The sequence below is a fragment of the Channa argus genome, chromosome 15 (assembly GCF_033026475.1).
Source record: "Channa argus isolate prfri chromosome 15, Channa argus male v1.0, whole genome shotgun sequence".
NCBI lineage: Eukaryota > Metazoa > Chordata > Actinopteri > Anabantiformes > Channidae > Channa > Channa argus.
Window position 1 is genome coordinate 19,939,990 of NC_090211.1, and position 12,354 is coordinate 19,952,343.

A 12,354-nucleotide genomic window follows, 5' to 3' on the forward strand; every position below is an offset into this window, starting at 1 on the left:
ATTGATTAATTTCGGTTTCATATCATTGGACTCTTTCCACCTGAGATTGAGAAATCTTGCTCTAAACCATGTGAGACAGACAACCTAAATGAAGAAACTAAGACACATTTATTGGTTTCATCATATTAATCTGAAATATTCTCATGAGTCAGTTATATACAATGCAAGATCCCCCCCCAAAAAAACACAGTGGCAAAGCTCAGTTAGTAAAGTCTGAATTGTACAATGATAAGTTTGCCATTAATATCGTGTACACGCTTTGAAGGGTTAAAAAGAGGTCAAGGCCATTATTTCATGCCCTAATATGCACAGCCCCTCTCCACTGGTTTCTCAGTCATTTTCCAAATATGTTACAGTAATGTCAAATAATCTTCATAGCTCTTCCTTTAAAAATAGTCAAATATATATTGCGCCAGTCCATGAAGATGTGAAAATGACAAATACGTTCCATCATTTCAGAGAGAGGGAGTTTATTCCTCGGGTTGCTGCTGCTGCTGCTTCTTTTGCTGTAAGAAAAAATATAAAAATGCACACGGTCAGTTTTACTCAATGCAATGACGTGTACTGAGGAATTACTAACACTGTTGCTGCCATTTAACTTCTGCGTTCTGTTCCTATTCCAGTGTTTCCAATGGACAGGTATTACTCTACCCTGTAGTTCTACCATTGAAGCACAGCACATTTGCAAAAGTGGACAGGCACAGGCAGGACAAGCATCAAACTACGACAGGAGATAAAATAAGTGCTGTTTGAAATGTGTTTGTTGGTTTCAGAGGTAGCTGAGTTTCAGTCATTTCTTTTGAGTCTGCTGATTTAGTCGGTTTTTAATAGTGTTAAGAACTATAGGGAGACAGTTTTGTTCTTCTGGTGAGTGGATTTTTAGTCTGTTGTTGGTGGTAGTTTCAGCTTAGCACCACCGAGCGTTCACACTTTTGGCCTAACAAAGGCACAAATTAGTTGAACTTGCATGAAGCCTTTTCTCCTCTGGGAAGCCAGATCCCTGTTCTCCTCTGCAGACGCAGGACACGGTGATCTACACATTTCCCACCTGTGCACCCTCACTCAGACCACTGTCACTCTTTTTCTCTTGCCTTGTGGAACTGCCAGCCTGCAGTGAACAAGGCCGACTTCATTCCAGCTTTTGCTACACTGTCAGCTGGGAACTTCTGTGATGAGCTCGACATGATGCTGTCCCACTTCCCAGTAAACGCCACTCTCCTCATCATCTTGGGAGACATGAACATCCACCTGAACAAACCTCAGGGGGCTGATGTGTTTGCTCTTCTAAACACTTTTGACCTGAGACTGGTCTCCACTCCTCCGACCCACAAAGCTACCAACAGCCTGGACCTCATTCTCACCCGGAACTGCACCATAGACAACATCTTTGTCACTTCTCTGCATTTATCGGATCACTTCTTCATTCAGCTCAGTCTTCATCCCTACACCGTCGCATTCTCCAACAACACTTGTAAGATTCCAACACAACTCAGGGCTCTCAGTCCTAAGCAGTGCTCTTCACTGGTCTCTGCAACTCTGCCCCCAGCACAGGACCTCTCCCACCCTCGATACAGATGCAGCCATGGACAGCCTCTGCAATACACTTTCATTGGGTTTGGTTAGTATCTTCCCTAAGTGTTCTACACCTGCTCGTCCCTCAGCTTCTAATCCTTGAATAACCCACGACGCACAGGAGTGCTGAGATGAAGTGGCGCAAATCCAAGACTCCATCTGCTCTTGCTCTTGAGTATAGGGATCTGCTTGTGTCTTTTTCTCAGTGTCATCAGGTCTGAAGACTGAATACTACCAGGACAATCTAAGCAACAACACAGACACCAGAAAGCTGTTCTCCACTTTCAAATCACTCATCTACCCACCTCCACACATCTCAATGTTGACGGCTCCTTTACTAATGAGCTGGCAGCCATCGGCTCAGTTCTCCCCTCCAGATGATCACACACAAAAATAAACCTTCCTTTCTGCTTTTTCTTGCACTTGCATCTCTGAAACAAACACTTCTTCTGACAGGACTTTGCTTAATTCCTCCTTGACTTAGATGTTTGCTGCCTTGTACCTCACTTATAAGACTGTTTAAGCGTCTGATAAATTACTAAATGTAAATGTGTTGCACTTTATTAAAGATTCTAAGTAATGTTTGAAACAAAGGTCCTTTGGATTCAGACAATAGTAAATAGTAGCCTAATTTCCTGTGGTTAGCAGATTTTTAATCAGCTGACAGATGTTTTGAAGTCATGAGAATATGGCCCTACTGAAGCCATGTTTCCCAAACAATATAGTGCCGTAAAATGAGGAGATAAACAGTGCTGCATTTTCCACTTGGTAAAACTAAACATACCCTTGAATTTAATCTAGGAATGTGTATTTTGACCAGAATCAGAAATTTAGCATAGACTAGGTGTAAAATATTTTTTAATTACAAAAATACTAAAAACGCAAATTGTGAAGTCAAAATGACCATGTTTGTCACGACCATTATAGAGACCAGAGGTCTGAAATAACACTAAGAATTTTTAATCTGTTTTAGATAGAAATGGTTTCAAAGCTTCATCTGCTCCGCACTTGAAAAAGCAGAACATCATAATGACCTACTCCACTTCCTGCAGAGAAATGTAGTTTCTAATACAGTGAAAAAGAACAGCTTCTGATCCACTTTGTAGTGTTTTCCAAACATTTACTATGTACATGCTGTTCAACTTGTCATTGTTTGATAATAGCTTCATTACATGTAAAATCCAACTCTAGGCGCTGACCTTTTTTCTCCTCTTCTTTCTTTTTTGCCGCCTCCTCCCTCTGTTTTCTGATGATGGCAAGGCGAGCGAGGTCGGCTTTGGCCTGGTCCGTCTTCCCTGCCAAGTGCATCTTCATGTAGCGTTCCTTTGCTTTCTGCTTCTCAATCTCCTCTCTGTGCCACAGTGTGCAAATGTGTGTGGAGGTGCAGGAAATGAGAAGGACAGATTTTTAAGTTCAATGAAACTTAGGGTCAATGATAATTAATAACTCTGAAACAGAAAATACTTAGTTATTGCCAGTTCAGCCTCCATCATATGCAGGACTCTCTTTATGGTTTTGAAGTGCATCAACACGATTAGCCAGACGTAATACAAACATTTACTCAGTACTTTGCTTTCGGGGGCCGGGTGGCTCAGTGGTAGAGCATTGGGTTGGGATGCAGAAGGCTGTGGGCTCAAATCCCCCCCCCCACCCGGTGTGGCACTTGTATTTTCTTTTTATGCTACTTTATACTTTGATTTCAGAGAGAAATTCTGTATATTTTATTTTACATTTGACAAGTTTAGTTACTTTATATATTACGATTCTTGCAAACACAACATATGAAGATATGATACTTTGTTAAGCTTTGTTAACTATCAAGCAATATATACAAGTACAGCTGAAAAATTTGTTGAATTATTAATTGATGTTGAAAATGGTCACTATTAACTATTTTAATTGTAATTTTATAGAATATATAAAAATGTGATTGTAGATCTCAGATACAGACGCTTTTTGTAAGAGTAAAATGGTAAACTGCTGCCACCACTTGTTGTGGTACTGCTATAACATCGTTTCTACCAGAGCTCTGTTTTCTCTGGGGAAGAAAGCTCCTGTTACAGTCTAGACAGCCAACCAAAACAAAAACAAAAGTGGAGTTAGGGATTTGCCCAGCTTAATCTAGACATGGTCTCAGTGATTGTGATTAGTTATGGAACACTTTAGAAGATGTGAGAAGCATTTAACTTCTTGCAGCCTGAATCATTCTTTCTTTATTTCTATCACAGTACAGCTTGTTTCACCACAACTCACAGACTTAACATTTAATCCTCATTTTGGCTCCTCTATGATGACAACTGACTTTTTAAAAATGTGTTCTGGTTTAGTGTGCTGATTTCTGACAGTGCGAAATAATTATTTTTACTGGTCTGAAACGTTTTGCGCATGAAACAAAAAACAAACAAACAAAAAAATCAATCAGTCAACCATAACTGGCAAATTTATATTACTGATCAGGAGTTTTGGTGACTCTGACATTGAACATCTGTACAAACAAACTTGATAAAGTCAGATACATTTAGGACAAGAATAAAACATGTTCTTGCATGATTGGGACATATACCTTTCTCTCCTGGATAACTGTTTGGGCTCATCCAGTTCAATCTGTGTCACCTTCTTCGCCTTCTGAGCTGCTCTGTTCGGGTTCTCAATTTCTATTAAGCCCTCCACACCCGCTCTCCTCCTCTGCAATCATATCACAACAGCTCATGCATTACAACGTTAACACTTTAAACTTAGCAAATTTAATCAAAGCATTGGATTTTTAAAACAAAACAAAAGTAGGTAAACAATTAAATGTGCCTCAGGTATGTATATAAAATGCCATTAATACTTTACTGTAACCTGGATGGAAAAATAAAGTGTGCAGAAAAAGTGATATAGTACCTGGTAATTTTCATCATCACTGTCTTCTGACCCTGATCCTGGTAGCTTCTCCTCCTCTGCTGTGTCGTTCGGAGCCGCACCCTCCCCCGCTTCATCCGCTTCCTGCTCTTGCTATAAAACAGACAGTAAATGACAGGAAAGTAACGCTGCGGGTTCATTTACTCTTTCTACGGGAGGTTGATCAGTACTTTAGTACAAACCAGGACTGTACACAGCACCCACCTTTTTCCTCTCCTTCTCTGCCTTCATCTGGGCATCTATCTCCTCAGGACTGGTGTACGTCCGCATGCGACCCTTGTGGCCACCTTTCTTACCTGCGCACGGTGATGAAAACCACAACCAAATTGACGTACAAATTGTACAACAGTTGTGAAGAAAATAATTACATATCACCTAATAAAAGTATAAGCGCATGCTATCAGTTAACATTCTTTAACGTTCCTAACACTTTATAAAGCAAAGTTCTGTTGGTTTTAGGCATGTCACTGCTGTTCAGTCAGCTTACAACACCTGTAAACAGGATGTTACTCAAGTTCAACTGACATAAACGACGTCCCCTGTCGTCCTCACTGCATAGAAAGCTAAACATGAATTCAGCTTCTACAATACAAATGCTACAATCCTTTCTGAAATCCAGATAGTGCATAAAGGTGACTTACTTAAACTGGTAATGTCTATACCCCCCTATGATGTGATTGGTCACCCACAGTGCTCCACCTGCCAGACTCATCAGCTTATGGCAATAACTAAGTGTAGAATATTTTCAGCTATTTCTTTCCCCCCAATTCGGCTTTGAGCAAAAGCAAACGTTCCAGCTCTTTCATCGTTAAAAACAGTTCAGCTTCTTATCAAGTGTGTGTTTCAAAGAATGTAAACCCGCCGCTGAGTGAGTGAGAATCTGAGAATCAGTTTGACGCTAACACACACACACACACACACACACACACACACACACACACACACACACACACACACACACACACGCGGGGGAAAGAATGAGCAGCTTCTGAGTCGTACGAGTTTTCGGCTTTATCGTTTGTACCAGTAAATTGACAGAACGTTACTATAAAAAAAAAATCCTGCGTATGTCAGTGGAACATAAATAACATACCGTTCACCACAATGTAAGCTGTAAGTGCCGTAGGCCGATAAAACAGCAGCAACAAACACAGAAACCACAGCTGAGTCGACACACGCCGGTAGAACAACAGCTTTAACACCGTCAGTCTCTGCTCGGTGTCGGCGCAGCTGTGGAGCGTTAACCTGCTGTCACAGCAGGGTGGCTAACAGCAGACTGTCAAATGTACAAAAGCTGGATCAGCTTTTAGCGTCATTCTTACCTCCTTTAGGCATTTGGCAAGACTTTGTGACAAACTCCCGAAAAGTTAAATAGTGACAGAAAACATAAATGTTGAGGAGACAGCACAAACTGACAACTGGCTCAACTCACAGCAGCTGACGACGCTGAAGTTGGCATTTGATTCGTAGCTTCCCGTTCGGCAGTAAAGGGCAAAGTTAAAAAAAGCTTAAGTAATGTTCTTACTTGTCATGGTTACTAGAAACAATCAGCGCAGTCTGAAACCTGTTTTTGAATTTATAAAAACTGAATTTTATTGAGACATTTATAAAAGTGTTTTTCTGTGACTTTTCTCACATGTACACCACTTTGGGTCCAATACTTAGACTTTTTAAATCAGGTCCAGATCAACATGGACATCAAGATCTCCAAACAATGTTTTAATAATTCTTTAGCTTCTCGTTGATAATCCACACATGATTTGAACGGTCTAATTTGTTATAATATTGAATGTGGACCTGGTGTAAAGGGGTCGACCAATAAAAAAACAAGCAAAATGGCCGATCATTGAGTTTTCATAAATCAAATATAGCTTTCACAAATCTGAAACAAAGACATAATCATTCTTTAGAGTCTCCTTTATAATCTAGACCTGATTTGAAAAGTCTAAATTGTACTGTTTTTTCTGGACCTGCTTTAAAGTTGTCTATGCATGAGAACATCAACAGCAAAAATTATTTTTTTTATTACATCAATAACATTCAGTATTCACAAATTTGAAAATTGGCATTATATACCGTTGAGATGGTTTCTAGAATGTTTGACATCCATTTATAACGATAACAAAAACGCTGAGAAAATTTTCTTTTTCTTAAATTTACTTTAATTTTCCCTTTAATTCTCGAAACGGCAGCTACGAATCGGATGCTAACTTCTGTTTTGTCAGCAGGGGCGATAAACAGCACAATTCTCTGAGTAGTTCAAATATTTGCCTGTCAACAAATTATCAAAATTGGGATTTATTTCAAGAATTTAGTTAATACGATTGGGGGTATAAATAAAAATTTATATATTCAATTTAACATAAAATTGATTGACTAAAGAACGTGACTGAAGAATCCCAAATTGCCTTGTTTATGTTAAGGCAATTTGCAAATGCATTAAAGTGATGCAATATGGCAGAAACGACAGAAAATATCTACTTTGATCTTTATGTTAGTTTATATCTTCAGGTTGGCATTAGTGAATCTTTAACTAAATATATGTAGAATGATACTCCAAAATAAGATTTAACGGGTTATTAAAATCACAATAATTTGTATTTTTCTTGTGTGGTTGGAAACGGACCCGGGAGGGTGACGTCAAATTGTAGCGACAGAGACTGGTTAACTAAAAGCAAACGAAAACACCTGGAGCTTTTCTGGTATTAAAAAAACCCTCAGTAAGTAAAATGCCCAAAGTAAAGAGAAGTCGGAAGCCACCCCCAGACGGCTGGGAACTTATTGAGCCCACATTGGACGAGCTGGATCAGAAAATGAGAGAAGGTAATCATATAAAAGGCGGTCATTGTTCCAACGACGGCTTCTCATAACAACTGCAGCGTGTAACTAACGTTAGTCAGTGTTGGTCGAGTAACACTTTCAGCATTAACTCCTGGATTACATTCGCTGTTAAGTGGTTTTCTTAAACTTTTATTTAAACTTGTAGGATAGGATGGTGGTTGTAGTCCAATCAGGCCGACTATACTTATAATAATAATAATAATAATAATAATAATAATAATAATAATAATAATAATAATAATAATTCAAATCAGTTCAGCCAGCCTCCAAATTAAATGTAAAGCATCCACATACAATATAGAAACTCTCAGTTTGTGTGAGTCGTAATGAATGCGTTGGTGACTCTGGACTGATTATATGAGAGTTGTATGTCAGGGCTTCCTGAAGAATCATTACAGATACAGCATTTGTTTTTGATGGCATCTAATCAGTGTCGGTTCTTTCAAGATCAGTAAAACCTAAATATTACGCAAACCCACAATATGAGCCCAATGATGTAAACGGCACTATAGGTCAATGGGTTTAGCTTGCAACTGCTTAGCAAGCATTTACCATGTATTTTTAAATTTGTGTTTTTCAAAGCTAACATTTCTCATTTATCTTTTCCTCTCTGTCCCAGCTGAAACGGAACCTCACGAGGGGAAGCGGAAGGTGGAGTCCCTTTGGCCAATTTTCAGACTGCATCATCAGCGAAGCCGTTATATCTTTGACCTCTTCTACAAAAGGAAAGCCATCAGCAGAGGTAGGCAGAGTTAACGGTTTACTTTTCTCCCTCCTGAACTACACGATTGTTTCCCATTTCTTCTTAGTTTTTTTTTCTTCTTTTTTGTTTTATATAATTTATCCTTGTAATACTTGTATCCTTGTTTTGATAATACATACCATACTCCATTTCCCAACTACAAGTTACAACTGTTCAAAGTTTTCCCTAAGACTTTAACTAAATCCTTATTCAGTACAGTATCTTCACGCAAGAAGCAGTTTCTGTTTTGTATTATATGTGTGTGCTTGACATGTGAAACCCAGTCACAGTCTTTTATACTCTGTGTACCAATACTTCATTTTTTTGTGTGTATCCTGGCAGAACTGTATGAGTACTGCATAAAGGAAGGCTATGCAGACAAGAACCTGATAGCTAAGTGGAAGAAGCAAGGCTACGAGAACCTGTGCTGCTTGCGCTGCATCCAAACACGAGACACCAATTTTGGAACCAACTGCATCTGCAGAGTCCCCAAGAGCAAGCTAGAAGTTGTAAGTCTCTCAGAATCTATTCAGTATTTAAGTCTATGTGCAAACAATGCTGTCATTTTAGAAGCATTGTGAAAGAGCGTTTGCTCGCGCCTACCAGGCTCGCGCCTACCAGGCTCGCGCCTAGTCCCCAGCTCCAGGAGATCAGAGTGTCATGGCCAAGTACCTCTAAGTTGGGGTTTATACGTTTTTGTTTGAAATGCAGTCACAAGAAAAGTAATGGGACTATTTGCAATAAGGGATCATTTTTACCTCACTGAGTATTCTGCATTTGATTATTTTCTCAATTTTTAGGTCTAATTGTGGACTAAAGTATATCTATAATTGTTGAGATTACTCTGTAATCCTTTTTTATCTACATGCAAAACCACAACTCCTGATGGTAGTAGCTCTTCTATGATCTTTTTTTTCCTTCAGATGGCTGAGCAAAGGGATGTGTTCAATAAAAACATGACTTTCCAAAAGAGGTGCAATATGCCTTAAAATTAACAGTAATAGACTAAATTACCAGCGACTGACCTGACTGGACCCACTTTCCCTTTATCCATCCATGTCCTTAATGTGTCTAAGTGTAAATAAAGACTATATATTTTTATTAACATTTAATTTAAAACACAGTGATCTGGTCACAATGTGTCGCTGCATGAATGATCCAGTCAGACACTCAAGATACTTCATTAAGCCAAGAATGACAGCTGTCTCAGTCATTCACACTATATACTTTCCTAAATTGTGTCATTATTGTCATTATTTCCTATGTTCATGTGTCTAAGTCTGCTCTCCTGCTGTTTTTCCCAGGGAAGGATCATTGAATGCACCCACTGTGGATGCAGGGGTTGTTCTGGATAAGTGGCAGTTTTTGGACATCAGGGCTCACATTGCCTCCATCTGTTCACTCTGACAACTCTGAAGTATTTTATTTCAGTCACCAGAGGGGCCACACTGTCTTAAAGTGTGTGTGTGTGTGTGTGTGTGTGTGTGTGTGTGTGTGTGTGTGTGTGTGTGTGTGTGTGTGTGTGTGTGTGTGTGTGTGTGTGTGTGTGTGTGTGTGTGTGTGTGTGTGTGTGTGTGTGTGTGTGTGTGTGTGTGTGTGTGTGTGTGTGTGTGTGTGTGTGTGTGTGTGTGTGTGTGTGTGTGTGTGTGTGTGTGTGTGTGTGTGTGTGTGTGTGTGTGTGTGTGTGTGTGTGTGTGTGTGTGTGTGTGTGTGTGAACTAAAGCCCTCCTGTCCAAAAGCTCAAAAAGGAATTAATTCCGTCATTCCAGCTACTCGCTCCCTTTGTCAAAATCAGTCTGGTGTGTTTTATTTCATTAGAGGGCTTGATGAGTTGTTTTGTTTGCCATCATTTGAAAACTGAAACTTTTTTCTTCCTCATTGTTATTGTAGTATCGGTTTAAATAAAAATTCTGCTTGACCTTCTTGGTTTTTATGTTTCCTTATCTCTAATCAAAATGTATCTTGTGAATTAAAAATGGCCATTATTGCCTATAAATGTGAACTTTAATTTCCTTTATTTATTGTAATAAATGCAAACTAATACAATACATGTACATAACAAAAAGACAAAGCGAGGGGAAAATCAAAACAGTTTTTAAGGGCAAGTGTCAAAATATGTTAATTTGGTGATAGATAGAAATATGTAGTTTTGTTTTTAATGACTAAATGATTGACTCAAGATCATTTCTCCCATTTTCACAGTGTTTGAGTATTGTGTGCGACATTTAAAGTTCCATTGACAGTGGTGTGAACTCCAGAACAGATTCTTGTGTAAGTCCTAAAGTAGTAAAAAAGAAAAATGATACCGTAGTATGTGTTGAACAGAAGATAAGTTGGCCTTCAGTAAATGCTGTGACACCCTTCTTCAGCAGCAATGATTTCAAACATTTAAAGAAATACAAAGAAAAATTGTTTGTGGGGAATTTAAACTTGCATGTTGTGAAGTACATAACCATTTTTTTGGAAACTGGCTTGTGGCTCATTGTGTTTCTGCGGGACCTACTTTCTGTTGAGCTTCAGTTTATGGAAAGAAATTCACAGTTGCATCAATGATGGCAAATCCTCATGGTCCCAAGTCTTCAAGCAGGTTCAAATCATAAATCTTCTGTCAGCCTTTTCACCAATTATTTAACAGACCTAGATCTTCAGATTTCCTGACACACTGCTGTTAAAATCATTGTAGACAGGAAGAAATGTAAGATTAAATTAGTCACTGTAGGAGCAGTATTATTTGTTCTCTTAAGAAAGGTACATATTCTGCCATATGCAGTGACCTTTTCATCTTATCAGAGCCACATGATCTTTACTCTTTTTCTGCAGTCATGGAATCAATACTAATCCTCAGGCTGATCTGATGGCATTTGTGAGCTCTCCTCTTGTGCAGCTCTGTGAAACTGCTAAAGAACCAGCACCTGTGAGATAAATCTAGTTCACATTATCCGTAACACATCCACAAAGAGCAGCACACAACACAGTACTGTTAAAAATGTGTACTTTCACCACCGTTCTTCTGCAGCCCCAGCGGGGCATTAGATGTGTTTGCAGATGAGCATTTATTATTCATGAAACCTCACATTTGTACGTTCGTCAGCACCAGAGCAAATCACACCGACATGAGCATATTGGATAATTAGATTTTTGCTGATGATTTGCAGGTTGCATTAGTCTGTAACTCCAGTTTCTCATCTCATCATACGTCTGTTGTCATTTTCACACCTTCAATCTTTGGTCTTAATATCCCCATTGAACACGATGGACGTGGAGCACTTTCTCCTGACATCTGGGCAAAACAGTGTTAAGCAGTGAGTTAAATATTGATGGCTTCTGCTGTTCTCAGTTGTCCTCATGGGCTTCTTGTCTTTAAATTATTCCAAAGTCCAAATGGTTTTTCGCCTTTAGCCACTGGAATGACTTGAGGAGATTGTCCTTTAAACTCAATTTCTATTAAAAACCTCCTTTTTTGTGTCTTATTTGTTGCTTTATTGTAATGTTTTATTCACTTTAATCATCTTCTTTCTGTGCTGTTTCAAATCAGATCAAACTATAGCCTCTAATTCAAATTTCCCTCAAGGTGTTTTATAATGTGACAAAGTTTTAATTGACATAAGGTTCAACATTTGGCTCCAGATTCTTCTCATCCAAAAGTAACTGTAGAAACAAACAAAAAAAAATCAATGAAAACACCACCTTTGTTTTATGAAAACATTTGGATAAAAATATAAATGTTATAAAAGCTGTCAGTGAGAAATCTTCCAGTCTTCTTCATTAACTTCATTTTAAATGCAGGACTTTTACTAGTAACTTGTATTTCTCCACTAATGTTTTGGAACTTTTACTTAAGTAGATGATCTGAGTACTTCTAAATTTGTTCTAAATTGATGATTATTTTCTCATGTTAAATTTTTCAGTTTGTTTTTTCTTCAAATAATTTTCTTTATAAATTATTCTGCTGATAATTTCTGTTCTCACTTTGGGGTATCATATTTTATAAACACTATAATTTTAATGCAAAAATCTTAATTTGTTAAATAATTAAAGCTCTTAGATATACGTAGTTAACAATTTCAAAATGCAACATTGTTCCAATTTGACCTTCAGTAAAGTCCTTATAACTATAATAAGATTTCAACGATGACTGGTGTTGCAGAATTGTCACATTCAGCAAATTCGCAACTGAAAAATGAAACCCTGACACAAAAATAAAGTGGATTAAAATAATTTAATGAAATAAATGGATATCATCAACATTACATAAAAGCATGAAGACATTCACATCGTGCTTTAGTAAAATTACT

The 12,354-nt window shown here is 38.2% G+C and overlaps 2 protein-coding genes across 2 annotated transcripts; one reads left to right on the plus strand and one right to left on the minus strand.

Moving 5' to 3' along the window:
• Positions 1 to 89: 89 nt before the first annotated feature.
• Positions 90 to 5,952, minus strand: pdap1b (pdgfa associated protein 1b). Its single transcript, XM_067476964.1, has 6 exons — positions 5,799 to 5,952; positions 4,681 to 4,772; positions 4,459 to 4,569; positions 4,136 to 4,257; positions 2,772 to 2,923; positions 90 to 506 (listed from the first exon to the last, which is right to left on the minus strand). The coding sequence occupies exons 1-6, from the start codon at positions 5,809 to 5,811 to the stop codon at positions 451 to 453; spliced, it is 546 nt and encodes a 181-aa protein (XP_067333065.1). The 5' UTR covers positions 5,812 to 5,952; the 3' UTR covers positions 90 to 450.
• Positions 5,953 to 7,103: 1,151 nt separating this feature from the next.
• bud31 (BUD31 homolog) lies at positions 7,104 to 9,977 on the plus strand. The gene is made up of 4 exons (XM_067476711.1): positions 7,104 to 7,299; positions 7,937 to 8,059; positions 8,402 to 8,568; positions 9,364 to 9,977. Exons 1-4 carry the CDS (start codon positions 7,206 to 7,208, stop codon positions 9,412 to 9,414), a joined length of 435 nt encoding a protein of 144 aa, XP_067332812.1. The 5' UTR covers positions 7,104 to 7,205; the 3' UTR covers positions 9,415 to 9,977.
• The last annotated feature ends 2,377 nt before the right edge of the window (positions 9,978 to 12,354 follow it).

Coding starts and splice junctions, on each gene's coding strand:
- bud31 (XM_067476711.1), top strand. CDS start 7,206: ATGCCCAAAGTAAAGAGAAGTCGGAAGCCACCCCCAGACGGCTGGGAA. Junction 8,060..8,401: donor AAGGAAAGCCATCAGCAGAG/GTAGGCAGAGTT, acceptor GTATCCTGGCAG/AACTGTATGAGTACTGCATA. Junction 8,569..9,363: donor CCAAGAGCAAGCTAGAAGTT/GTAAGTCTCTCA, acceptor TGTTTTTCCCAG/GGAAGGATCATTGAATGCAC.
- pdap1b (XM_067476964.1), bottom strand. Junction 4,570..4,680: donor CAGAGAAGGAGAGGAAAAAG/GTGGGTGCTGTG, acceptor TCTGTTTTATAG/CAAGAGCAGGAAGCGGATGA. Junction 2,924..4,135: donor CAGTTATCCAGGAGAGAAAG/GTATATGTCCCA, acceptor ACTGTGGCACAG/AGAGGAGATTGAGAAGCAGA.